General features: G+C 41.3%; 1 protein-coding gene across 1 annotated transcript in view; it reads right to left on the bottom strand.

The window, feature by feature from the left end:
* The window catches only part of nlk2 (nemo-like kinase, type 2), a 50,239-nt gene that overhangs the window by 12,150 nt on the left and 11,097 nt on the right, over positions 1-26,992 (bottom strand). The window contains exons 2-5 of the mRNA XM_026193491.1: positions 23,675-23,804; positions 23,508-23,563; positions 18,416-18,522; positions 1,017-1,102 (exon numbers count right to left, since the gene is read on the bottom strand). Coding sequence (XP_026049276.1) covers positions 1,017-1,102; positions 18,416-18,522; positions 23,508-23,563; positions 23,675-23,804 — 379 coding nt within the window. The remainder of the gene's footprint in view (positions 1-1,016; positions 1,103-18,415; positions 18,523-23,507; positions 23,564-23,674; positions 23,805-26,992) is intronic.

Here is a 26,992-nt window from a genome sequence, read left to right as displayed (position 1 = left end):
AGATAAAGGAGAAAAAATGAAACCGAGAATGTTTGGGTAGCAGATAGAACTGTCCAACTTTATGGACTGCATGTAATTTTGATACCTTAAGTTTCTGTTCTCCTAGTGGTGAACAGGAACAGGAACTTAAGGTGGCATCTCTGTGGCAACCGGGTCATGGTCTTTGATAAAACCAGCGTTTCGTATAATAGGTCATTGTGAAGAAGATCTGTTGGAGCTTGAATTAAACTATCCTTATTTGAGGTAGACAAGGTTGTCTATGAAGAGACAACTGAAAAAGAATAGAATATGAGGAGGCAGCATTACTGCCTCACAGCAAGAAGGTGCTGCGTTCGAATTCATCATCTTTATGGTGTCTGCTTCTCTCCGGGTACTCTGGCTTCTTCCCAAAGTCTAGATACTTGCTGTAAGTGGGCTGGAAGATCCTGTGGTTCTTGCATCAGGAAAGAGCTGTGTGGTCCAAGTTCTACTTTGTTTTTCCCTCTGGTCTGTTCTTTTAGGCATCAACTGGGCGATCGTGGCTCAAGAGTTGGGAATTCGCCTTGTAATCGGAAGGTTGCCGGTTCGAGCCCTGGCTTGGGCAGTCTCGGTCGTTGTGTCCTTGGGCAAGACACTTCACCCGTTGCCTACTGGTGGTGGTCAGAGGGCCCGGTGGCGCCAGTGTTCGGCAGCCTCGCCTCTGTCAGTTTGCCCCAGGGTGGCTGTGGCTACAATGTAGCTTGCCATCACCAGTGTGTGAATGGGTGGATGAATGGATGTGTAAAGCACTTTGGGGTCCTTAGGGACTAGTAAAGCGCTATACAAATACAGGCCATTTACCATTTTATTTTTACCATCAACTGTGATCTGTTTTTTTGATTTCTTTTTTCATTCCTCTACAAACATCATCATCTATACTGTCAATAAATATTCATAGTTTTTATTTCTTTATCTGTCACATGCCTGTCATACAACTCACATAAAGAATCCTTGCCATAGAGATAGGGTTAGGATTAATGCTTGCCTGTCCCACACACCTTGAGCACACAGTTGCTGTTGACTAGGAGGTTGCCAGGTTTGATGTCTCGATGTAGAATTCCAGCAGAGTGAAGGTACTTAAGTCCTGGTGATGGTGGAGTAGAAACAGACAAATTCATGAATCATGATATCACTTGTGCAAACAAGCTGAGCTACATGTTCTTACACAGAAATTCACAGGTATCTGCTCATTTACAAATAAGGATGTTTGATATTTAAAAAAATTATACAGTGTTAAAATATCAAAATTGTTACCACAACAGTTTCATGTAAAAAAATCAATCAATTCCTAACTGGCTGCCTCAGAATCAGCTGGGGGGTTTTTTTTCCCTTAAATTAGTTTAGTATATTTAAACCTAGCAAAAGTTTTCTTTAGTTTAATAGAAAAAAAAAGAATACTGTAATCATACATACAGTATATTTTAATGTATAATGATCTTTCAGCCATGTTGGCCTGCCATCTTGAATATAGTGGTTGAGATGGATTTTGTTATTCCATCATGTTTTATGTGGCTAAAGACTGACCACACGTGTATCATGCCAAGAGCCAAAGAGAAAAGAAATTGTAAGCATTCACGTGCATGGAGGCAAATTTTAACTTGTGCCTACACCTTCAGATTCAAGACATGAAGGATCATACCTATGTTTTATCATCTGAGAAGGTGTCCCCTTAACCGTAGAAGCACACACACACACACAGACACACTTGACTTTCCTATTTTTGTGGGGAGTTTAAAACTCTTCTTAAAACATATTTATTTGCTTAAGCCTTTGGTACTTTTTAAAAGGTTGAATCAATTTTTTTCCTATTTTTCCAATTCTCTATTTTTAACATGTTTGATATTATTTTCTGTTTATGCTTCTTGTATATGTACACTTTGTGAAGCCTGGCTTTATTTTAAAGTGCTTTATAAATAAAGGTGCTATGGTATGGTATATGTCAGGGGTGTCCAACTCCAGGCCTCAAGGGCCGGTGTCCTACAGGTTTTAGATATCACCCTGGGCCAACACAAATGAAACAAAGGATTAGTTCATTACATCTTGAGAACTTCAAGACACGCTGAAGAGGTAATTTAGCCATTTAAATCAGCTGTGTTGGATCAAGGACGCATCTAAAACCTGCGGGACACTGGCCCTTGCTTAAAGCAAAGAAGAAATTGCAAGCAGAAAGTATCAAAGCACTCACACAAATTTATACTCCAATGCATGCATCGGAGAGCAACCTGGGGTTATCCAGCTAATTAGGTTGCTTTTGAAGGTAACATTGCAATATTTATCCAATTGAATTGAGGTTTGCAAATGTGAAAAGAGTTAAGGCACTGATATGGTGATAAGGCACTGCCTGAATGACATTATGATTGGGAGATGAGCTAATAGATGAAAGTTTGAACCTAGATTTGCCTTAGTCAGTGGCAAAGGCATGCTCATCATCCTCTCGAAGATTATCACTGTGAAAGAGCAAAAGTAATGCTGACTTTGTTCTGAGTATGTTAATTAGATAAGTATAATTCAACTGATATGATTTTTTGATGATTATTATCATTATTATTGTTATTCTCATTATTGTCATTATTATTAGATTCTGCTTATACTTGCCTCCTGTTAAATTGGATTTAAAAATATATCCTGCATTCAAAAAAGTCTAAAATGTGGACATTGCCACATTGCCTCATTTACAGTTCCACAAAGGTAAAAATACAAATGTACCCATGATATGGTCCAATCGAATTTTTTGATGTATAATTATTTTTGGAACACCTGACTGTGGGGGAACAGTGACTTAACTTCTGAATCCAGATCTGAGGACTGAGGTGAGTAAGAGTTTTGGGGGACTCACTTCAGTCCTGAAGGATAGTTTTGGAGTGAGCGGGAGTAGACTGGGAACTGTTGCTTGTGGGTGATATTCTGGGCGTGAAGTTTGAAATTTCAAGGCTATAGTGAAGTATTGTTTTCAGTTCAGTTAAATTCATTTTTTTTATATAACACCAAATCACAACAACAGTTGCCTCAAGGCACTTTATATTAAGTTAAGTTAAATACCCTACAATAATACAAAGAAAACAGAGAAATCCCCAACAATGACTCCCTATAAGCAAGCACTTTGGTGACAGTGGGAAGGAAAAACCCACTTTTAACAGGAAGAAACCTCCAGCAGAAGCAGGCTCAGGGAGGAGCTGCCATCTGCTGAAGCCACCCTAAACCCTAACCAGTTGGGGGTGAGCGGATGAAGACAGGATAAAAGACATGATGTGGAAGAGAGCCAGATATTAATAATAACTAATGATAAAATGCAAAGAGCTATAAACACATAGTGAGTGAAAAAGGTGACTGAAGAAGAAACACTCAGTGGATTATGGAAATCCCCCAGCAGCCTACACCTATTGCAGCATAATTAAGGGAAGACTCAGGGTTACCTGTTCCAGCCCCTAACTATATGATTTAGCAAAAAAGAAAGTTTTAAGCCTAATCTTATTAGTAGAGAGGGTGCCTGTCTTCTGAATCCAAACTGGAAGCTGGTTCCACAGAAGAGGGGCCTGAAAACTGAAGGCTCTGGCTCCCATTGTACTTTTAAATACTCTAGGAACAAGTAAGGCCGCAGTCGGAGAGTGAAGTGCTCTAATAGGTACCATATGGTACTATAGGGTTGTTAAGATAAGATGTGGCCTGACTGTTTAAGACCCTGTATGTGAGGAACAGGATTTTAAATTAGATTTCGGATTTAACAGAGAGCCAATGAAGAGATGCCAATATACGAGAGATATGCTCTCTCTTTCTAGTCCCTGTCAGTACTCTTGCTGCAGCATTTAATTGCCAATTAATTTAAGGCAGGGATTTTTTAGGACATCCCAATAATAATGAAGTACAGTAGTCAAGCCTAGAAGTAATAAATGAATGAACAAGCCTTTCCGCACCACTCTATGATATGATGTTTCTAATTTTAAAGATATTCCGCAAATGGAAGAAAGCAGTCCTACATATCTGCTAAATATGCGCATTGAGGAGCATATCCTGGTCAAAAATGACTCCAAGATTCCTGACAGTGTTACTGGAGGCCATTGTAATGCCATCCAGAGTAAGCATCATGATACAGCCCAAAGGAAACAGAATTGGTCCTAGCACAGAACCCTGTAGAACTCCATAATTAACCTGAGTGTGTGAAGAGAACTTTTCATTTACATAAACAAATTTGAGTCTATTAGATAGATATGATTCAAAGCACTGCAGTGTAGCACCTTTAATATCTATAGCATGCTCTAATTGCTGTAATAAAATACTGTTGTAAACAGTATCAAACACGGAGGTCTAGCAGAACAAGCACAGAGATAAGTCCACTGTCAGAGGATATAAAAGATAATTGATAACCTTCACAAAACCTTTGTATACTTTGATGAGCTTTGCAACTTGATTGAAACTCTACTAATTAGCCATTGCTCTGCAGAATATCAATTATCTGTTTTACCACTACTCTTTCAAGAATTTCTCAGATAAAAAAGAAGGTTGGAGCCAAGACAGCTTTGTTAAGTAATGGCTTTTTAAGTAATGGTTAACCACTGCCAGCGTTAAGGCCTGTGGTAAATAGCCGATTAATAGAGATAGGTTGATCATATTTAAGATTTAAACATTGATTTTGATTTTGAGCAGTCTTGTAAGAATGAGGTGTAAAAGACACCTTTATGGTTTGGAGGAAATAATTGCTGAAGTTAAAGATTGAATTGAAATATCAATTGGAGAAAAAGAGTCTAAATAAATATCAAAGCAGTTGTACGTCTGTAAAATGGTTATGAGTAATTTTTTTTAATGGTTAAAATTTTATTTGTGAAGAAGTTATGAAGTAGTTAATGTTAAAGGAATGTTTGGCTCAAATATGGCCAGATTTTTAGAAATGAGAGCTGTTCCATCCAAAGTGGGATGAATGTCTTCTCTCCTAATAAAACTAGGTTTCCCCTAAAAGGTTATCCAATTATCTATAAAGCCTACGTCTTTTTTGGACACCTCTCAGGCAGCCGTCAGTTTAAGACGAACGTGCTAAACATGTAATTCCAATTGGGGAGGGAACCACAAAAAATTAATAGTTCGACATTGTTTTGCAAAGTTACACATGGACTCAATATTAATTTTAGTGACCTCCGATTGATGTAACTGGGTGTTATTGTCGACATGAAGTATAATTTTATGGAATTTACATTTACCCTTAGCCAGCAGTTTTAAATTTCCTTCACTGTTGCCTTCTCTGGACGCTGGAAGACAATTGGGTGTGTCATTGAGTGGGGAACATCAATTATACACATGAATGGGTGATGTCACCCAGATAACCCGTTTTCCCGGCTGCTTGGAATAATCTGCCAGGGGAGAGCTAACGGGGCCTACACTACCTTCGGCTGAACCGACTACAGGGCCCTGGCTAGCTATTTGTTTTTCAAGGTTGTGAAGCTGGGTCTCCAATTCAGTGATCCTGGCCTCCAGAGCTGCAAAAAGGCTATATTTATTACAAGGATCGTTATTACCAAAGGAGACTGAATAGTAACTAAACATCTGACACAATGAGAAGGAAAGTGTAGGAGGGACAGGTGAAGAGGCCATGCTGCTAACGAGTCCACTGCAAGCTAAGCTAAGCTAAGCAATCCTTAAAGACATAGTGAGTAAATACTGTGAAAACAATTAGAGAATGAATCAAAAGAGTGATATAAACGAAAATACCACTGTGCACTGGAACAGGAACAAGAAGTGATACTCTATCAGAGAAAGAGCCAACAACAAGTGCGAGCACCACCCAAAGGATGGTGATTATTGTTCTGAAAAACTTGTTAAAGTTTTAAGAGAAATATAACAATGTGGGATAGATGTTTATTTGTTTTTTAATTCATTATAGCATATGAAAAACCTTTATATTACCTATATTTTATAATTGCCAGCCAGAATTCCTTCTGATATCGATAATATCAATGCTCAACGTTGCTTACAGAAAAATCATTAAGACAAAGCAACGTCTTGGCTTTAGATTGTGACACTTGGACTGGGAGTTAAATAAACAAAATTGCAAAAATACTGAAAGCTTTCAGGCTCCTAGTAGATTGACCTATGTTATAAATGTGAAAAGGCTTCTTAAGCTATCAAATTCACAAGTTTTGTCATCTGAGATTCAAACTCATCTGCGACTTTTTGGAGATGTACCTATGGTATCAATTTCAAAATGGTAGGCGATGTCTTATTTGAGTTATGTCAAAACTATTTAAAAAGTAAAAGATGCAATTATTTGCAACTTGGAAACACATTTTATTCACAATAGAACAGCAAATATTTAAAAAGACATACATGCACAATTTTATGAAAATATTACCAAATTTTGAATTTGATGGCAGCAACTTCCCTCAAAAGCTGCAACAGTAAGGAACAAAAAGCTGGAAAAATATCTGATACTAAAAAAAAATAGCTTGAGAAAAATTTTACAATTAATTAGGTCAACTAGCAACTGGTTAGTAACATGAAAGACTAGCAGAGTTTCTGAGAAGTAAAGAAATATGTGCTTAAGGGACATGGCTAAACACCGATACTGGATGCTTTTTGGAATTCTTTTTGGAGAATATGCACACCGCATCCTCCAGACTAAAGAGGGAAGAGGCTGACCGGCTTTTAACACACAGAAGAAGAAAAAAAATCACTCCTCAGTTCACAGTCTACATCTCTGATGGCATTAGTGCCTATGAGATGGGAAGCATCTAAAAACCTGAAAGATATACAGGTTTTAAAGCAACATATAATTGTGGTCAAAAGTGTACATGTGGACTGGTCCTTCTATAGTACTTTATGTGAGCACTCAAAACTTTTTTTTATATGCTTAAGTGGTTTTTTTTTTTTTAATCTAACATTCACACTCTGGTGGATGCATCAAAGAGTAAGTTTGCATCTTGCCCAAGGATATTTGGCACGCAGATTGGACCAGCCAGGGATCAAACCAACAACCTTCCAAGTAGATGACTTGCTCCATGTCCTGAGCCACAAACTCATTTTGATGACTCCAGTGAACTGTTTATTTTAAAGGGTGGAATGTGTACATAGCAAACATTTTTACTTGACTTGGGGTGGGGTGTGAATTGATCTGTTTTTTTTTTCTCTAATCCACACAAAGTCAAAAGCAATTTTATACACATATACGCGCGCACACACACAGTTAGGTCCATATATTTGGACACTGACACAAACTTTGTTTTTTTAACCAGTTTATTGAAATATATTTCAAATATAGGTATATGATAGAGATGGACATAATGTGTAGCCTCTGAGCTTTTATTTGAGGGCATCCATATTGAAATTGGATGATTTTTGGATGATTTGCTGTGAACAGACAACATGTGGTCAAATGAACTCTCCATGCATTTGAAACAAGCCGTCCCTTAAGGTGCAAAGAGGAAAGAAAAAAAAAAAAACATTAAAAAATTGCTACAATATTACGAGTGACAAAATCTATAGATTGGTACATCCTGAAAACCAAAGAAAGCACTGGTGAACTCAGCAAGCAAAAAGTATCGGACGTACAGGGAAGACAACAGTGATGGATGATCACAGAATCATTTCCATGGTGAAGAGACACTCCTTTACAACAGCCAAAAAAAGTGAACAACACTAAACGAGATAGGAGTATCCGAGTCTACTGTAAAGAGAAGACTGCATGAAAGTAAATGCAGAGGGTTCACCTCCAAGGTGCAAGCCATTTATTAGCCTCAAGAATAGAAAGGTTAGATTTCACTTTGCTATAAACACCCAAAATAAAAAAGCTAAAAAAAAAAAAAAGTAGCCAGACAAAACCTGCCAAAGTTTTAGAACACTACAATTTTTCTATTTTTTTTTATTGAAAATTATGCCGCTTAATGTGTCATTGCACTCTGAAATAAAAGCATAGTACAAATAGCAGTTGGAGTCAAAAAAAAGAATGAATTTATAGACCAAAATGTGTTCTAAACTTTTGACTCATCTAATTAGCCACCTTTGGGGGCTGCAAAATGCTGTGGTAGCCGTTTTGTTTCAGGGTGCCTCTCACTCTGTACAGGTCACCGACCCTGGATTCAGCAAAACAGCGCCAGATCACCACACCTTCCCCCTCCATGTTTGACAGTTGATGCTACACACTGTGGAACCATCCTTTTGCCTACTCAATGATGTGCAAAGATCATGCATTTAAAGTTTTGATTCATCAATACCTTCTTTCATTCTTCAGTAATGGCGGTGTTTCATGGCCCAGGCAAGCCTCTTTGTCTTATTCTGACATCTTAGCAACAGCTTTCTTGCCTCAACTCGTCCTGTCAAACCTGCAGCTCGAAGTCTTCTCTTCATGGTTGAAACTGAGACTTGTTTACTACGACCACTATTAAGCTGTGCTTGAAGCTGTTGTCCTATGAGCCACCAGTCATGCAAGCTGTTAACTCTCAGAAACTTGTCCTGTGATTCAGTTGTGGCTTTGGGGTTGCCAGACCTCTTCCTGTCAGAATTGCCCCAGCTTCCGAGTGCCTTTTGAAGGAAACTGTACTTACTGACGCCTTGACTTTCTGTGCACTTTCTGTGTAGGAAAGACCTACATTTTTAACTGTTATGATGTTCTGTCTCTCTTCCATTGTTAATTGCCTTTTTCGCAACATTTTTGTAGCAACACACTACTTTCTGAAGTACAATACTGCTCAAATGATGGTCACAACGGTATGGTACCACAGTGTGTTCCAACACTGCTTTTAAGCAGACAGAGGGGGTTGCACGTTATCTAAAAAAAGCTGGAAAACATGTACGAATTAGTAGCACCAGCTTTCAAGGTTTGATCAACCTCCACTGCTGCAGAACACCTTTAAATTGTGAACCGATTTTGTGTTCCATGAAAAAGGCAATAAGTGGCAATGAGTGCTGTCGAGGAATTTTGGCCCACTCATCTTTGCAGAATTGTTGTAACTGAGCCACACTGAGGGGTATTCAAGCATGAAGTGCCTTTTTAAGGTCATTCCTCAGCATTTCAATCAGATTCAGATCAAGACTTTGACTAGGCCGCTCTTCATTTTGTTTTTCTTAAGCTATTCGGAGGTCAACTTGCTGATGTGTTCTGGATCATTGTCCCACTGCATAACCAAAGTCCACTTCAGCCTGAGGTCAAGAATAGATAGCTGGACATTCTCCTTCAGTTTGTTTTGGTACACAGCAGAATTCATGGTTTATTTACTGCAGCAGGTTTTCCAGGTACTAAGGCAGCAAAACAGCCCCAGGCCATTATACTATGACCAACACATTTTACTGTTGCTATGAAGTTCTTTTTCTAAAATGCTGTGTTCTTTTATTACAGATGTAATGGGACTCAAACGTTCCAAAACGTTCAACTTTTACTTTGTCAGTCCACAGAGTAATTTCCCAAAAGTCCTGGGGATCAATAAGATGTTTTTGGCAAATAAAAGACGAGTATTTGTGTTGTTTTTGGGAAGCAGTGGTTTTCTCCTTGAACTCTCCCAATTCCATTTTGCCCAGTCTTTTTTTTCCTGAATCATGAACTCTGACCTTAGTTGAGACATGTAAAGCCTGCGTTTTTTTTTATTGTTGTTCAATTTAAAAAGAAAAAAGAAAAAAAAAAAAAAGAAAAAAAAGAATCTCAGTTGTTGTGGCCTGGACCTCGTCAATGTGCTCTTGGACTAATTTTGGTAGGCCAGTAACTCCTGGGAAACTTTGCCACCATTCCAAGTTTTCTCCATTTGGTATAATCGCTCTCACTACGGCATACTGGAGTCCCATAGCCTTAGAAATGGCTTTGTAACCCTTTCCAGACGTCAGTAACTTTGTACCTCAGGTGTTTCGTTAGATCATGGCACAATGGTCTAACGAAGGCTAAAACACTTTTTGAAATGTTTTAGCCTTCTTCACTTTGTCAGACACGTTCTATATAAGTGATTTCTTCATTCTTCATTCAATCACACCTGAGTGTGCTTTGTGAAGCTGAGCTCAGCTTTCCAAAACGTGGTGTGGTGGGGGTGCGGTCTTTGGCCTGCTGCAGAGAAGGGGTGACGCAGTGAGCTCACAGGGCGGCACGGAGGCGGGGAGGGAACAGGTGCACAGGACTGTTTAACGAGGGAGACCTGTCTTATGTCTTTGGCAGTGAGGAGAAGAGGACACACACACTGGGAGCAATGGAATGACAGCGCCTGAGGCTGGTGCCAGAAACCGCAGGAGAAGAGACATTGTTTTGAATAAAGCACAATTATAAGCACAACCCAGAAGTGTCTGTATGTGGGTCCTGTGTCACAGTAGTTAATAACAGTTATTTAATGATTTAACAAGAGGGGCAATTTTTATTTTTTTTTATTTTTTAAAAACAGGACCAAGTAGGTTTGAATAACTTTTCTCCCTTAATCAATGAAATCATCATTTAAAAACTGCATTTTGTATTACCCTGGGTTATGTTTGTCTAATATTAACATTTGTTTGATGATCTGAAACATGTAAGTGTGACAAATATGCAAAACCCTAGGATATCAGGAAGGGGGCAAACACTTTTTCACCAACTGTACATATATATTCGTACATGTACGTGTGCCTCCACTCCTTTTTATAGTGGTGCCATACCCAACCAGGCATGGTAGAGCACAGTTGTTGGCGGAGGCAGCCGAGACACTCGCGTCAGTATGCTTGCTAAGAGGTGGTACAGGTGTTCTATATTGCTAACCCTCAAACACCTTTCCCCGGTCCAGAACGGATAGTGCCGCTACAACTAAAATATAACAGAGTCAAAGTCGGGATTAGCGCTTGCCTAACGCATCCCTTAACTGGGAAGACAGATTGGCCAGGGTTTAATAATCTGTTGGGGCAGTGTGTGGAGATACGTTCACCACTGATAGGGGTGTGTAGTGTCTGCAATGCGCTCAGTGGTGACGCTAGGTGTACATTGCCGACTCTGGGGAGGATGAGACAGCGGGGGCTTCTCAGGAGGCCCCACTGGCTCCAATAGTTCACTCCAAGAGAGATTTTCTACTAGAGCAATATTGTGATGACACTCTGGTCAGCCAACGACCAAATGATGAAAACTGTCAAGAACATGACCCTGACATAACACTGATCTACTTGCATTTTGTGTTTATTAGAGACTAAATGTATCAAGTGAGTCGTGACACTCACACAGAAGAAGAACACACCCAGTTGCTGGTGTCAAAAAGCCAGCTCAGAACTCCAAGGTGGGACATATGAGATATGGAAAAACTGAGGTGACTAGTGCTCCGATTTTATTGGCCGGGGGGGGGGGGGGGGGGGGGGACGTGTGCCGATGGTGTGTCCTGCCCTGAGTGTCAGCTGGTGAACCAGCTGGCCATTTCAAAAGCAGTGTTGAATAGTTTCTTGGATTCACAAAATCTTGAATGGTTTTTGAAACATAATTTCTTTTTGAAACTGGTTGGCACCCTTTCACCTCTTACAGTGCCACCACTGCTGACCCACACACACTGAAGCATGCTGAATTGGTTCATCTCCTGCTTTTACCCTGTCTGTCAGCTGTTTGCTGCCCTCAAGCTATGGTCATTGCCTACCAGCATACTTACAGTTACAAAAGGATATCTGGCGACTGAAGCAGGAACTTATGAAGGATGAGCTTCACAGATTTCATCTGTGGCCACCACACAAGCAAAGCACTGGCTTCCCTATGGATCTCCTGCTGTGCCAACATCGACAGGTGCAACTCCACCCAGTGCTCTATCTCGGGAGCTCCCTGTGATGCCACATTCCCCTGGTCTGGTTCTGCCACCACTGGAGGACAGCCAGTCATAACAGCCAATCTCCTGGCTCTGGCTGATGAAATGTAGCATGTCCATGGGGCAAAGCCAGTCTGAAGTCTGCTTCACACACTGCAAGTCACAGTCGTGGTTCCTGGTAAAGGGCTGCAGCTGACTAGACGCCCGGTCTGTCTACACCCAGAGGTTATTCAGCTGGTGAACAAATTTTACCCGCTGGAAAATGTGCAGGACCCGGCAGTGCCCTGGGTTTCCTTGCCACTACTCTTCCAGGCTGCCTGGCTCCAGCGCAGACACCTAGATGTCTCCCTCTTCTAGAATTCAGGCATCAGCATTTTTCACTGCCAGGTGCTGCTGATGCTGCTCCTGCTGCCCCCACAGCCGCATCTCAGAGCCCACATGTGGTCATGCCCCCAAGCTACCCATCACCACCTCCTCAAGGCCGTGTCTACCTAAAGTGATCGTTGTTGGCACCTTTATGGTTCAACACTTGGCGACCATATCTTTTGCTATCCTAAGAGCCGGTATGAAGAATATTACTCAGACCTCTCTTCAGCCGTTGAAACTCACCACAGCGTCTCTTCAATGTCAGCACTACGTCAGTCAGAGACCCTCAAACAAGACTTTATGCACCTTGTGGAAAGTCTGCAGAACACCAGAAAGCAATCCATTAACTGTGGTCCGCTGCTGCCCCCCTGTTATGGTGACATAAAGTTCAACAGTCTGGGTCATTGACTTTTTAAACAAGATCACCTTCATCCAGAACCACTGAGGTTCAAGTACTGAATTAATCCTTCACTCATGTAGGACCCCTAAAGCATGAGGGAAAATCTCGCTATCTGCGACTCCGTCACTAGAACTGATATTTTCTTGCCATCACTACTAAACAAGCATTTCACTACTAAACTGCATAACCACTATTATACTGCTACTTCACCTGTTTTCTCAGTTCTAAAGTATTCATCTTTACCAATTCCATTGATTATAATGCATAAATTTAAAAAAGTCTTTGCCAGTATTTGTACAACCAGACTCAGTAATCTAATTACTATGCGCTGTAAGCCTCTTCCTCTTAAGCCTGTCTCTCCTGCAATTATTACCCCCTTTAACAGTACATCCTTATCTAACAAATCATTCCTACAATTTTGTCATCCCTTAAAAATTAGACATTTTCAAACCAGGCAACTGTTGCCTGTTACCCCTCAAAACTTTGTCCACCAAGTTAACACCATTTAGATAATTATAAGAATTATCTATATTGTGTGCAGTTTAATCCTGTTATTTTAATTCCTTTGAATTACTATCTTATAAAATTCGATGTGAATATCCAGGTTGCTATATTGTAATTTATTGACCTCCAAATCCTGCAATAATTTCTTGAATTAATGATTCCCTAATCTCCTCTCATCTGTTACTGTTAATTTAGATAAAATCAATTTGGTGGGTGACTTTAATTTACATATTGATGATCCCTCTAACTGCACTGTGACAGAATTTCTTAACATTGCAAAGGCATTTAATTTAGTGTAACATGTTACCGGCCCACACATAATTGTGGCCACACACCGGATTTAGTTTTTACTCTCGGTTTATCTAAAAACTTTTTTGTCTAATCTACTACTGATCAATAGGGGTGGGTTTTGATTATCGATTAAAATCAATTCTAGCTTGCATAACGTGAAATAGATTCATTAAAATCCTGAATCGATCGATCGATAAATATAAATTTATTTTGCCCAAAACACCAGAATCTCAGGTTAAACCTCACAAAATTTCAACAACCACCAAACATCTAAAACAATAAATGAGAGCAGGTACACAGAGTCTGCACAAAGACGTAAACACAAAGGGCTGAAAGCCAACAGCTCACTGATTCTGATCCGTCAGCAGGTCGGCACTTTGTGTTTACGCCCCTTTTGCACTAGATTCAGAAGCTGCAGGTTTTTAATCTCTCTCCAAACAATATTGACTGAACCAGCAACAAGAGAAGATCCAAACTACACTTCACATTTTGCATCACATAAACATCGTCATGAATGCCCTCTTAGTTTGCTGTTTTGCTTCCACCACGATAAAAATCACACTTCATGCAGAGCTCGCGGTCTCTCTCTTTCTCTCTGTACTTCAAGAACAGGTTCCCATCCAAAAATCTTTTTTCTGCATTATCTGCCTGCTTATTACGCGCAAGTCAACTGTTGTTTCTTTTCCCTTTTACTTACTTCTGAAAAGAAAGCCTCATTTCTGCTGTTCAATAGGCTACTGAACAAATTTAAACTTTTTAAAATTATGCAAAATTGCAAAACGCTTAGCTGCGTCTCTAATAAAACCTCTGTAACTTTGCTCTGCTTCACTTCAGCAGCATCAGGTAATGTTCATATTTTGATTAATGACTTTCTTTCATTTTTGATCTACTGCAGAATATTTTCAAGGTTATCTGCTATAAGAAGTCGCCTTCATGTTTTTCTGTGTTTTATCCTCAGTTACTTTGACACAAAGGCATCGGCTGTGATGCTTACACTTTTGATAAAGTCTTGCAAGTGTCAGCTTTCTTTTTATAGATATAAAAATATGGAAATGTACTGATATGTGATCAAAATTATAATATTTCTGACTGAGACAAAATTTCCCAGATTAAAATCGAATCAAACTGAATCGTGGATCGAATCGATTCGGGACCTTGTGAATCTGAATCGATTCTAGAAATCAGTGACGTTACCCAGCCCTACTGATCATAAGCATGTAATCTTAGACACAGTTCTGCATCTAGTGTTGTCTTCCCAGAGAAAAACTGCTCATATTCGGAAGATGCAACTGCTATCATCATCACCCATCCATCCATCTTCTTCCACTTAATCCGGGGCCAGGTCGCGGGGGCAGCAGCCTAAGCAGAGAAGCCCAGACCTCCCTCTCCCCAGCCACCTCCTCTAGCTTATGCGGGGGAACACCAAGGCGTTCCCAGGCCAGCCCGAGAGATATAACCTCTCCAGCGTGTCCTAGGTCTACCCCAGGGCCTCCTCCCTATCATCATCACCCCGACCCAAAATTACATACCAAGCCCCCAAAAAATGACTGAAGGTGCATTGAGTGCGAGAGCAGCTGACCTGAGAGATAGGATCATGGCGAACCTGGAAAACCTAACCCTTGGCCAATTACCAAGATTATATGAAATACCCTCTGAAGGTCTACTAGAAGAATGCAGCATTACAGAAAATCCCTAAAATGGCCATTACCAAAACGAATCAGCAGATCTACATCACGACAACAGTGATCACTTTTTTGTTTGGCTATAAGATGAACAGCCAACAGGATCACCATCCCCTATGGAGAAGGAGACTAGGGGCGAAGATCAATGTAGTGCAGAGGGAAGTTAGCAAAACTACTGGAGCTGCAGAAAGGCGTTATGACTCGATGCCCCACACATGGATCCTGGAATGCCTAGAACTATACAATATCAGGAATTCAATGGGGATGTGGCAAACAACACTAGAGGTCAACCCACGGAACATGTCAACATCACGTGTAGGAGCTACCAAGGAGAGATCTGTCCCAACTGCTGTTCTACATAGGAAAGACCCCTTAGTGAGATCATTTACAAGACCTACAAGCTACAGACACTGACTTCGGAACTGAGCAATCATCAGCCAACTGCTCCAAATGAATGACATCAAGCTGCATCCCAGGAGTAAGCAAGACAAAGGGGGTGTCCAAATTCATCTGCTGCATCCTCCTGAGGCCGCATTTGTAGACCGATTACCTCACAGTGACGCGCCAAGGCTGTCAGAATTTGTAGACTCCTCCGAATGCACCCGACAAACGCGGATGTATCCTTTGTGGCCCACCATATCCCAGAATTCATAGAAATTCCAGTTTCTAACAATGGCAGTTGCTACTAAGTTTTAATATTACTCTTTCTGGGTCACAAATTAAACTTTTATGATATTTCAGGCAAGAATGTGGCTGTGCAACTTCAAATATCTGCTGGGTTTATCAAGACATCACATATTTGCAAAAGTGCTCTGACATTTTCGGAGACGTCTGTTACCCAGCAGCTCGATAGCTAGCCGGGGCGATAACAGCGAACTCCCCGCACAACCCACCTTTCGCTACTCAGGTTAAACATGATATATAAGTCACTTAGATAACTTAACAGTGTTATTGTTTGGCTTTTTCAGTGTTTTATTTGTTCATGAGTAAATTGGTTTGGCTGAGATTAAAGTTATAGTTTTCACACAGCTAAATAAACGCCAAACAGAGAACTGATTAAACAGAAGTGTGAGATGATCGAGAATTTATGCCAGTGTCCTGTTATATTATAGACAGAAAGGAGCAGACAGCCAAGTTTATTAAACTCCACCGAGACAGCTGGTGATGCAAAACTGAAGGCTAGACCGTCCAATTTCACAGTCGCTCACTTCCGGCCTAGCCGGCCTTTGGAGGACGACCGCGAAGGCCGGGTCCTCAGGAGGATGCAGCCTATGAATTTGGACACCCCTATAGATACACTGATTCATACCAGTAGGATCTACAACAACGAAATTCTAATGCCGTTAGGACTGGGAAAAGTGTAGTCAGTTCTGACTACTATCCCCTTATTTGTTACAGAGAGAATTGTACTACCAGGAGGCAACATTGCAGACATCAAGGACAGCTACAAGTACCTAATCCCACAGGCAAATGGGAGCCATAAAGAGGCCACTAGGAAATCTGCAACCTCCAAATACCTGCAGAAAGTAAAGCAAGTCCTGAGGAGTCAGCAGAATGGGAAGAACAAGATCCGGGGCAATTAACACCAATGTCCTGCCTGTGATCAGATACCCTGTTGGGAAAATAAGCTGACCAAAGGAGGAGATAGAAGCCAAGGAAAAAGACAAAAGAAAGTTTCTTACCATGCATGGAGCGTTTTACTCCAAGTCCAGGACCCTGAGACTGTATGCTAAGTGGAAAGTGGACATTCACTAGGCTGAGGCCTAGTGAATGTCACAACCACTATCCAGGATGAAACAACAAAGATCAAAAGATCGAAAGTCAGGAAGATGGGCAAAACTGCTCATGTGCTTAGGAAATACCTGAGCCAATAGAAATCCGAGAAAGAAGAGGAAAAAAAATCATCATGGAGGTACACTAGTACTAGGCTGTTAATGTACCACGGGCAGATCAGATTCCTGGATGAAAAAGCTGGTCTGAAAGACAGCAGAGAGGCACTAATAATGGCAGCATAGGAATAAGCTAAGATCCTTAGGGACTTCCAGGTACAGAGAGACAAACTGGTGATGGGTAACCAGACACTCTAGCGGTGTACAAGCAGATTAATACAGCCATAGTGATAGATATAGCTACGCTGAGTGATAGCAACATCAGGAAAAAGGAACACGAGAAGCTCAAGAAGTACCAAGGGCTGAGAAGATGTGGAAGGTGAAGTGAATAGCTGTCCCTGTGGTAATCTGAGCACTCGGTGTAGTGACACCCAAGTTGGATGAGTGGCTCTAGGTCATATTTTTCAGATCTCAGAAACAACACCTGAGACATCTGTCCAGAAGAGCACAGTTCTCGGAACAGGAAAGATACTGTGAAGTATATACGTGCATGCTCAAATATATACATACACTCAAACATTTTAATACGTTCCACTGAAGGTTCTAAAATGTCTTAACTTTAACAGTCAAGGCATACCAACTTGTTCCTCTATATTGTATGTGGATTAGAGAAAATCAAAAATAAAGTCAAACTTGTGCACCCAGGTTTTTTTTCTTTTTTTAAATTCAAAAAAGATGTATAGTGTATATTCACTTCACCCTGCAAAAAACACAAAAGATGTTTACAGAAATCAATATCAGAATTCTCCATCCTCATGAGTGCATGTAAACATTTGACCACAACTGTCAAATTTTAAATGAGCTAATATTTTTTGTTAAAATTGTACATTTTCTACAGTTTTGCATGTGATATTTTCCGTGTTCCATTGTGAATAAAATATAAATTTATAAGGTTTGTAAGTCATTGCATTTTACACAACATCTCAACTTTTTTGGAAATAGGTTTGTAGCTTTTATTGCAGTTTTTAAACAGATGGTAAATGTACTTTTTTCCTCAACTGTGAAATATTAATGTGAATATCCCCAGTACTCATTCTTAAGCTATGAGACCCAAAAAAGCTATTAAAAAAAAAAAAAAAAAAAAAAGGTAAACCCACCCCTATGTGATTTGAGTGCCTTAAACTCTTTAGGGTGTAAAGGTTTTCCTTTTATTATGGAATTTCCTAGTGTAAACCCAATCCTCAAACTCCAAAAATCTCTACCAACAAATCCTACTCACAAATTTATCACCAAGTGAAATAGAGAGCACCTCTATATTTCATGAAATAACAAGGCCAAACTGTTTCCAATCATGACTAGACTTCCGTTAAAAATACAATATAAAGATTTCCCATATAAAAATCTTAAATTAAAACTGAAGGTCATTGAATTAGTCACATTTCATTACTAATTTAGTTTTCAAATCTGTTGTTGTCAAGAGATGCAGAATTCTGAAGAGTCCTGTATTATTGTTCAACCTTGAGTATAATCTGTATAACTTCATCAGTACCAACGCTTGAGACCAGTCTATGGGCTGAACTTGGATAAATGTAACCATAGAGATATCTGAAAGAAAAGAAGACCTACCTCGCAGAATCTGATAAAGAAAAACTTTGGCATGGTCTGAGCTCAGAGGCTGCGGTGATACAATGATCTTATGGAGGTCACTTTGCATCAGTTCAGTTACTACATAGCTGATCAAGAGGAATTAAGGTTAAAAGAAAAACAAATATGTGCAAGAACATAAACAGTAAATCTCAATGAGAACCTGAGAAAGACAGTATAGTTATAATAAAGATGTGCTTTATTTTCTAAGATAGAGTTTAGGCATCAGCATCACTGCATTGTTTTCTTACCTTTCCAGTTATCTAATGTTAATCACTAGCAGCATTCTAGAAATGAAAATGTAAACTGGCATCTTCTTTCACATAAAGTATGGGTATTTGGAATGAAAAAGCATTACACAACAGATCATTGCAGAGTGTAAATACCTGCAGTTACCAAAACTTGTTAAAATTCACTAAACTTAATTCACACTTTTGTTTTCTGCGTAGCCTTAAGGCCTTACCATATTTCCATCTTGGGCAGATGGGCAAAAAGAATTCCCATGAATTCCAGAAATCAGAATCACCACAAAAAAAAAAAAAAATAATTAAAGGGGGTTACCACAGGTATTTTGATTTAGTAGATTTTTACGCTGGATACCTTTCCTGGTGCAAGCCTCCTAGGAATTGTGTCTCCTCCTAATTTCAAACGTACAAGTTGATTGATGATGACGTATCCTGTAACACACCTTTGCAGAGTCTTTTAACGTTAGGGAACATGTAAATGGCCCCACACATACAGGGTCAGACACTGGTTTAAATATAAATAAGATGCAGAAAATTATTATGAAGAAAGGGATGCAAGCTGCCCATAACTCAGGCCTTAGAACCTGCCAAACAAAGACTCACGGGCTTTGGCCTGCTGCTGGCAAGGTATACTATCTCTTCAAGGTGCATTTGAAGTGGCTTACCAGAGCTAGAAGCCAGGAGAATAAACCAGCTGTACTCCACTCCATGGAGTACAGCTGGTATACTCCACTCCATCCAAGGTGTATTCTCAGTAGCAGGGTAACAATATGAGAACAGCCCCACTGAGGCTGGAGACAGTAACTCTGAAAATGCATGTGGGAGAAAGACGTAACCCATATCAACAATGCTCAGAGGCTGGTGGAGCCAAGAGTAGACTACAGCACCCCCCAATGAACAACATCCAGTAACAGTGGCAGACGTCATAGAAAGGGCCTCTGAGCATCTGGCAACATAAATTAAGCAGCTGCAAATGGGCGAAATGCACTCAGAATGGCTAACTGAAGCCTGGACAATCCTGATGCCCAAGCATCCCCAGAAGGCACCGGTCTAGTACAACTATCAGCCAATAACCTGCCTTGGTACAACATGGAAGCAACTGTCAGGCATCATAGCGGCTAAGATGAACAGGCACATAGTTCAATACATGAGTGGGGCACAGAATGGAACTGGCAGGAACATCAGAGGGGTAAAACAACAGCTACTGGTAGATGGAGCAGTCACTCAAGATTGTAAGACTAGACTGAACAATCTGTGCACCTCCTGGACTCATTACAAGAAAGCCTATGATTCAATACCCTACACATGGATCCCAGAATGCCTAGAAATATATAAGATCAACAAAACCCTAAGAACGTTCATCAAGAAGTGGCAAACAACACAATAGCACAAGAGATGATCTGTCACCACTGCTGTTCTACATACGCCTGAAACCCCTCAGTGCGATATTTGACAAGACTGGCTATGGATACTGATTAAGAAATTGAGCAATCATGAGCCACCTGCTCCACATGGATGACCTCAAGCTGCATGCCAGGAGTGAACAAGATATCGATTCACTGATCCATACCACTAGGATCTGCAGCAACGAAATTCCAGTGTCATTAGGACTGGAGAAGTGTAGTCAGTGAAACAAAATGTAACAAAGAAAGGGATAGTAGTCAAAACTGAGGGGATTGTACTACCAGGAGGCAACATTGCAGACATCAAGGACAGCTACAAGTACCTAATCCCACAGGCAAATGGGAGCCATGAAGAGGCCGCTACAAAATCTGCAACCACCAAGTACCTGCAGAAAGTAAGAAGTCCTGAGGAGTCAGCAGAATGGCAAGAACAAGATCCTGCCTTTGATCAGATACCCCAATTGGGAAAATAAGCTAGCCAAAGAAAGAGATAGAAGCCAAGGGCAAAGGCAAAAGAAAGCTCCTTACCATGCATGGAGCATTTTACCCCAAGTCCAGCACCCTGAGACTATATGCTAAGCGTAAGGAAGGAGGCTGAGGTTTAGTGAATGTCAGAACCACTATCCAGGATGAAACAACAAAGATCCATGAGTCAGGAAGATGGGCAAAACTGCTCATGTGAGTCAGTATCTGAGACAACAGAAACCCGAAAAAGAAGAGGAGCAAGAAGTGGGACCATCAAAGAAGGACGGGCAAGCACAGCATGTACCACTGTAAAATAGAAAAAGGCTGATATTAAGTAACATCAATGCCTTGACAAAGCTGGACTGAAAGACAGCACAGAGGCACTAATAATGGCAGAACAGGAATAAGCTCTGAGCACAAGATCCACAGTGTTGGTGCTCTACCACACCAGGCAAGACACTAGGTGCAGGCAGAGCAAAGAGATTTTCCAGCACATAACAGCATGGTACAAGATGCTAGTACGCAGATTCAGGACTGTCAGACCTTCAATTAGCCATTCTGGGTGTGTGCCATTATTAGCAGCTGGTTCATTTGTGCTGTTAACAGCTTATGGTGTACAGTTAGCTTCTTTAGCCTGTAGGCACTAATCATGTCAGGGCCCGGTGCAGTCCGACTCGCCATGATTTTTCTTTGCTCTTTTTCTGTAAGTGCTTTCTAACACTCAAACACTTTCATACTCCTATGAGAGCAACTTGCGGTTAGTATCTTGCCCAAAATAATTTGGCAGACTGGAGCAGATGGGAATCGAACCACCACCCTTCGAGTTAATATGCTCTTCCACTGCTGCTGTCTGCTCTTAGCTCCACTAGCCACTGAGCATTGCTGTTATGGATTGCATCCTCCTCTCATATGCTCTTCCAGTATTGCTGCTTTTCCAGACTTGGTCGGGCTTTCCCCCTGCCACTGAGAATGCACCTTGGATGGTTTAGGGGAGTACAGCTGATTTTATCTCTCTGGTATACCTCTTCAAGCGGCTTTCGAAGGCTGAGAGTCGTTACTTGGCATCTCAGTGACCACTGTGATTGTGATTCCCCTCTCGCCCTCTGGACGGTCATTATCCTTCAAACTCAGGTCTTCTACCAGAGGCCTGGGAGCTTCAGAGTCCTCCACAGTTCCTTGCTGTTCCTAGGACTGCGCTATTGTAGACAGAGATCATGGATGTTGTTCCTGTGATTTGCTGGAGCCTCCCGCCTAGTGTGGGGGTCACTGCAATGAGTGCTCCAGTTACCACTGGGACCACTGTTTCCTTCACATCTTCTCAAGTCCTTCACATCTTCTCAAGTCCTTCCCTCAACCTTTAGTACTTTGAGCTTCTCGTGTTCCCTGTTCCTGATGTTACCATTATTCGGTATAGCTACATCTATCACTATGGCCATCTTCTTCTGCTTTTCCACCACTACTATATCTGGTTAGTTAACCATCACCAGTTTGTCTGTCCATACCTGGCATAAAGGTTGATGTCATCCATGCAGCGGAGGTACCTGGTGACTGGTGGATTGTGTAGTTGGTATCCATAGCCAGTCTTGTCAGTGATCTCACTGAGAGGCTTCAAGCCTATGCAGAACAGCAATAGGGACAGAGCATCTCCTTTGTAAATCCCGCACTTAATGTTGACTTGTGCCACTGGCTTGAAGTTGGCCTCTAGTGTTTGCCACATCCCCATTGAATTCCTGACGAAGGCTCTTATGGCCCTGTTGATTTTATATAGTTCCGTGATTCATTTGTCGGGCGTTGAGTCATAGGCTTTCTTGTAAAATATCCAACTGTGGGGATCAGGACTGACTGGGCTTCAGTTAGCCAATCCACATATCTCATCTACTAGCAGCTGGTCCATTAGTGCTGTCAGATGCTCATGGAGTGCAGTCAGTTTCTTCAGCCAGTAGGTATGAATCATGTCAGGACCAGGTGCTGTTCATATCTACATACTGGAGACCCTTTCCTGTGATGACTACCAGACCCTGTTCAGGGAGATTGCTGTGGTCGGCTTTAACATTCACTATCAACTGAGCCTTATTGTTATGGGTTGCATCCTTCTCCCATATGCTCTTCCAGTCTTGCTCCGTCTCCACCACTTGGATGGCTCAGTACAGTACAGCTGGTTTATTCTCCTGCCTTCTGTTTCTCTGGTATACCTCTACTTGGCAGTTTCCAAGACAGCTTGCTGTACTTCTTAGGCACCCCTTTCTTTACAGGCCCTGTGCTACCTTATTCTTGGCTTCTAGTCACCTTCTCCACAGAGAGTAATGCTCCTTGTAACTGTTCATTTTATAGCCAAGCAGCTCAGTGATCACTGCAGCTGTGGTGTAGATCAGCTGATTCAGTGATGGTTGCAGTAGGGATTGTGCTACATTCACACCTTCTACTAGACCTACAGAGGTTATCTCACGTAGTCTTGGCAATCGGCCATGGAGGGTCCAGGTTTCCAGCTTAGCCATGATGCTATCTATCAGGCCAGCACTCAATACACCCTCAGTCATACTTTGTTTTATTTAATGGTAAATGGACTGGTTCTTATAGAGCACTTCTCTACTATGAGCAATCAAAGTGCTTTTTATAACTTTTCACAACTTGTCTCATTCACCCATTTACATTTTTTTCTTTGCTCTTTTTCTGCAAGTGCTTTCTAACACTCACACGCATTCATACTCTTATGGGTGCATCACAGAGCAATTTGGGGTTAGTATCTTGCCCAAAATAATTTGGCAGGCAGACAGGGATCGAACCACCAACCTTCCGGTTAGTAAGTGACCTGCCCTACCTGAGCTACAGCCACCCCCAATGTGACCTAAAGAAAATTTCTTATGCAATTCTCTGCAATTTCATACACCTGATTTTAAAATGTAATTCCTGTAGGCCCTGCATCTTGTTATAATCTTTGAATAAATCAATAGTAAAGGATACATTTCTTCAAAGTAGTCAATGTGTGGAGGTTGTAGTATATCCAGCGCAGAGAGCACCTGAGAACAGAGGTAAAGCTGTGGTCTGAATGCAATCATGCAGGCAAACACATTTCTTTTTCCTTTCTAGAGGAAACTATAAGCTCCATTGTGACATTGTCATGTACTTACATTCTCATGTTTGAAGAAGCACAGCATCTTCAGCTCACGAAATACCCTCTTACAAGAAACAAGGTTTTGGAAGACATTAGGCATCTTTTTGAGAGCAACTCGCTTTCCGTCTCTGGGGTCTGTCACTGACCTGGGTGAATATGAAAAAGAAATTCACAAAAATTATAACATTGGATGAAAAGTTAGATAAATAGATCAGCAGAACAAATCATGTCATGGATTGGACGAAGTTATAAAAATATTTCAGTATTTTTTCATCACATTTTTGAGATTTGGTTTGTTTTTGTTTTTTAAAGGACTATTTCCCACGACCAACTTTAAGCATCACTATTATCAAATCTCAAAAAGTGCATTTTGTGTATACATGCAAGGGTTATATCATCTGAGACAAGTGGCTGGTCAAAACAAGTTACACTATATGAAAGGCGTCCTTTTAATCTAAATTTACGACCACCATCTTCCAGGCTCATCTCACAGAATTAATGGGCAGCACGGTTGCACAGTGATTAGCACTGTTGCCTCACAGCAAGAAGGTCCCGAGTTTGATTCCACCACCTGCCTGAGGGCTTTGCATGTTCTCCCCATGCTGGTGTAGTTTCTCTCTATGCGGGTGTGAATGTGAGTGGTTGTCTGTCTCTATGTGTTAGTCCTGCGACAGACTGGCGACCTGTACAGTGTATCCTGCCTCTCACCCTATGGTAGCTGGGTTAGGCTCCAGATCCGGGACAAGGATAAGCGGAGAGAATGGATGGATGGAACAAAGAATGACGTTGATGTGAAAGGAGTGGCCAGAGAAGAGATTAGGAGAAATTCCAGACAACGAGAGAACTTGGCAAAAGTGTGAAAGAAACCATGATATGTTGGGATGTGGCCGGATTCGGTGATGAAGAGAGGGTCTGAAGGTAATGCGTGATGGGATTTTCTAAGGTAGAGGAAATGGGTCAGCAAGTCAAAGTGGCTTAAAGGCAAGATTATTTTGAATTAAAATATCGAAAGGGGGCTGCCCAATTGGTTGGTTTTCCTCTGTTTGAGGAGAAGATGAGCCAGTCTTCAAAGACTGGGTGGAAGTCGCTTAAGCAGGGATGACAATCTCCTTGAAGAAGAGGTCAATTCTGAATAGCACAGGAACCTGAAGAAGGCTAAAAGGTTAAAATTGGAGCCTGATGTTAGAGACCTTTGATGAGAACAGAAGAACAGCAGAACTTTGAAGGCACTTGTGATGTCGGCTTTTGAAAGACATGCACCTCTGCATTTTAACAAGGGAAATGGCATGGTTCACTGTTGAGCATTTAAGAGAAAAATCGGGGAATGAGGCAATTTATGTTCGAATAAGACTACCTTGAGTTGCAGACAAATCTATGATGATGTGCTTTTTCCCTGAATGCTCAGTGATGCCCAGTGGGCTGATACAAAAAAAAAAAAAAGGGGGAAAGGCGTTATAGGGAAGTGTCCTATTATGAAACCCTCCCAGACTTCTTTGGCGAGCAGGTTGTCAACAGCATCTGGGTCTTTGAGAGCTGACTAGAGATTTTACAGGTACAAGAGACTGATGGCTGGGTGACAATCCTGGGTGAAAACCTGAAAAATCTTTTACTAAAAAGTTGACAAAATCTGGGTTAGGGTGATTTACTAAGGCTTCTTTTAATGCTAGTCATTTCTTGTGGTGGTTGTGGGGGCATGCTGGGTGGGAATGGCCGCCGCCACAAGAAGGAAGGAGAAGGAGTGGAGATAGTGGCACTGAGACATGAGGCAAAAGGAATCGCTGTAATTGTTGCAAATAGTGCGGCCACCTAGCTGCATAATGGGTCTGTCCTTGTGTACCATATGGCAAAGGCATGCAAGGAATAGATGCTGTAGGTTTAGAAATTTCTGGTGTGGAGGCTGAAGCCAACCAGGTAAGAGCAGATGTACCGTTTATGGGCTGTGAAGTATTTTGATTGCAGCAATGATTTGTTGCCGAAGGTGAGCGGATACTGGGGAAGGTTTTGGAGCTGGTGGGTTAGGAGGAGGAATTGCTGAGGCCAGCAAAACTGAGCAATATTAGAATGGAAGAGAAAAGAAGGGGCCTGGGCTATAAAACTTGGCCATGTGCTGCTCCGACAAGGAGGAAGAAAAGGTTCTGGGTTAGGAGCATGAATAGTTGAATACCCAGTTGCATGAATGTTAGCTAAAGTATTGTAAAGAGAAGCCGAGGTGAGTGGAACTGTGCAACCCGGTGCCATGAAGATTTGCTGAGGTGAGTTGCAAAGGAGGGATGGAAGACCGCAGAACTGGCAACCCAGTGCCTAGCACGGAGAAGCACTAAATAAGAGGAACAGCTGAAGAGAGAGCTGGTATTTCCCTTCCGGGAACATGCGAAATGGTGTCTGGATGTGGCTTTTGCTGGCTGATGGGTGGGAGTGCAAGGTGCGGAAAGCTTCACTGTTGGAGGCGTTGTCTTCATTTATGCCCAAAAGTGGATTATTTATGTTTGTTGTATCGATGTTGGAGCATTGAGAAGTTAAAAAGAATTGTAATAAGCTTTGTCTTCTTGTCGGACCAGTGAAATTGAATACCTTTCTCTTTTAAAACTTATTTAAGACAGGCTACAGTCCAGTCTGAAATCTGGGGGGAGGACGTCTTCGGGAGACCCTTCTGGGGTGTGGAAACAGCCGCATATCTTTGGAGTTAGGCTTTGTGATGGATCAGATTTTCGGGAAGCTCTACAGGGCTGGAGCCCCATCTTAGAGTGATAAAGAGTGGAGCTGCGCCGTGAAGTTTTGCTGGTGGTTGATCTTCCTCTAATCGAAGTTGGGAGGTTAGGATTTCACAGGGATAGCGAGCGACCAGAGTTTCTGTATTGCTAAATGGAGCGGAGAGAGGAATTCTGAGGTTTGGATATAGTAGACCAGATTGCCAGGTGGCAAGAATGACTACTGGAAGGTTCCCTACGCAGCGAGCGGCGATCAGTCTCTCTGCGGTGACTCCACTATGACATTTAGAAATGGGAGTTTGGGATTCCTGGACTGCTTGAAAGATATCTGATAAAGAAGGACTGAGATCTTAGTCTGATGGGGTGAGGGACAAGAAATTCATGATGACCAGCTGAACAGGTGAGTAGGATCTATGCTCTTAGAAACGCTTTTAGAGTTGTTTGACATCGTATAGTGTTCGCATGAAAATGAGAACAGCAGGTATTAGTGAAGGGGGCATATATCTATATATACACACACACACACACACATATATACACACATACATATATATACACACACACATATATACACACACACACACATATATATACACACACACATATATATATACACACACATATAT

The sequence above is a fragment of the Astatotilapia calliptera genome, chromosome 14 (genome assembly GCF_900246225.1).
Source record: "Astatotilapia calliptera chromosome 14, fAstCal1.2, whole genome shotgun sequence".
In the NCBI taxonomy this organism is placed as follows: Eukaryota; Metazoa; Chordata; class Actinopteri; order Cichliformes; family Cichlidae; genus Astatotilapia; species Astatotilapia calliptera.
Note: the sequence above shows the minus strand (reverse complement) of the source record. Positions and strands in the feature narration are given on the sequence as shown.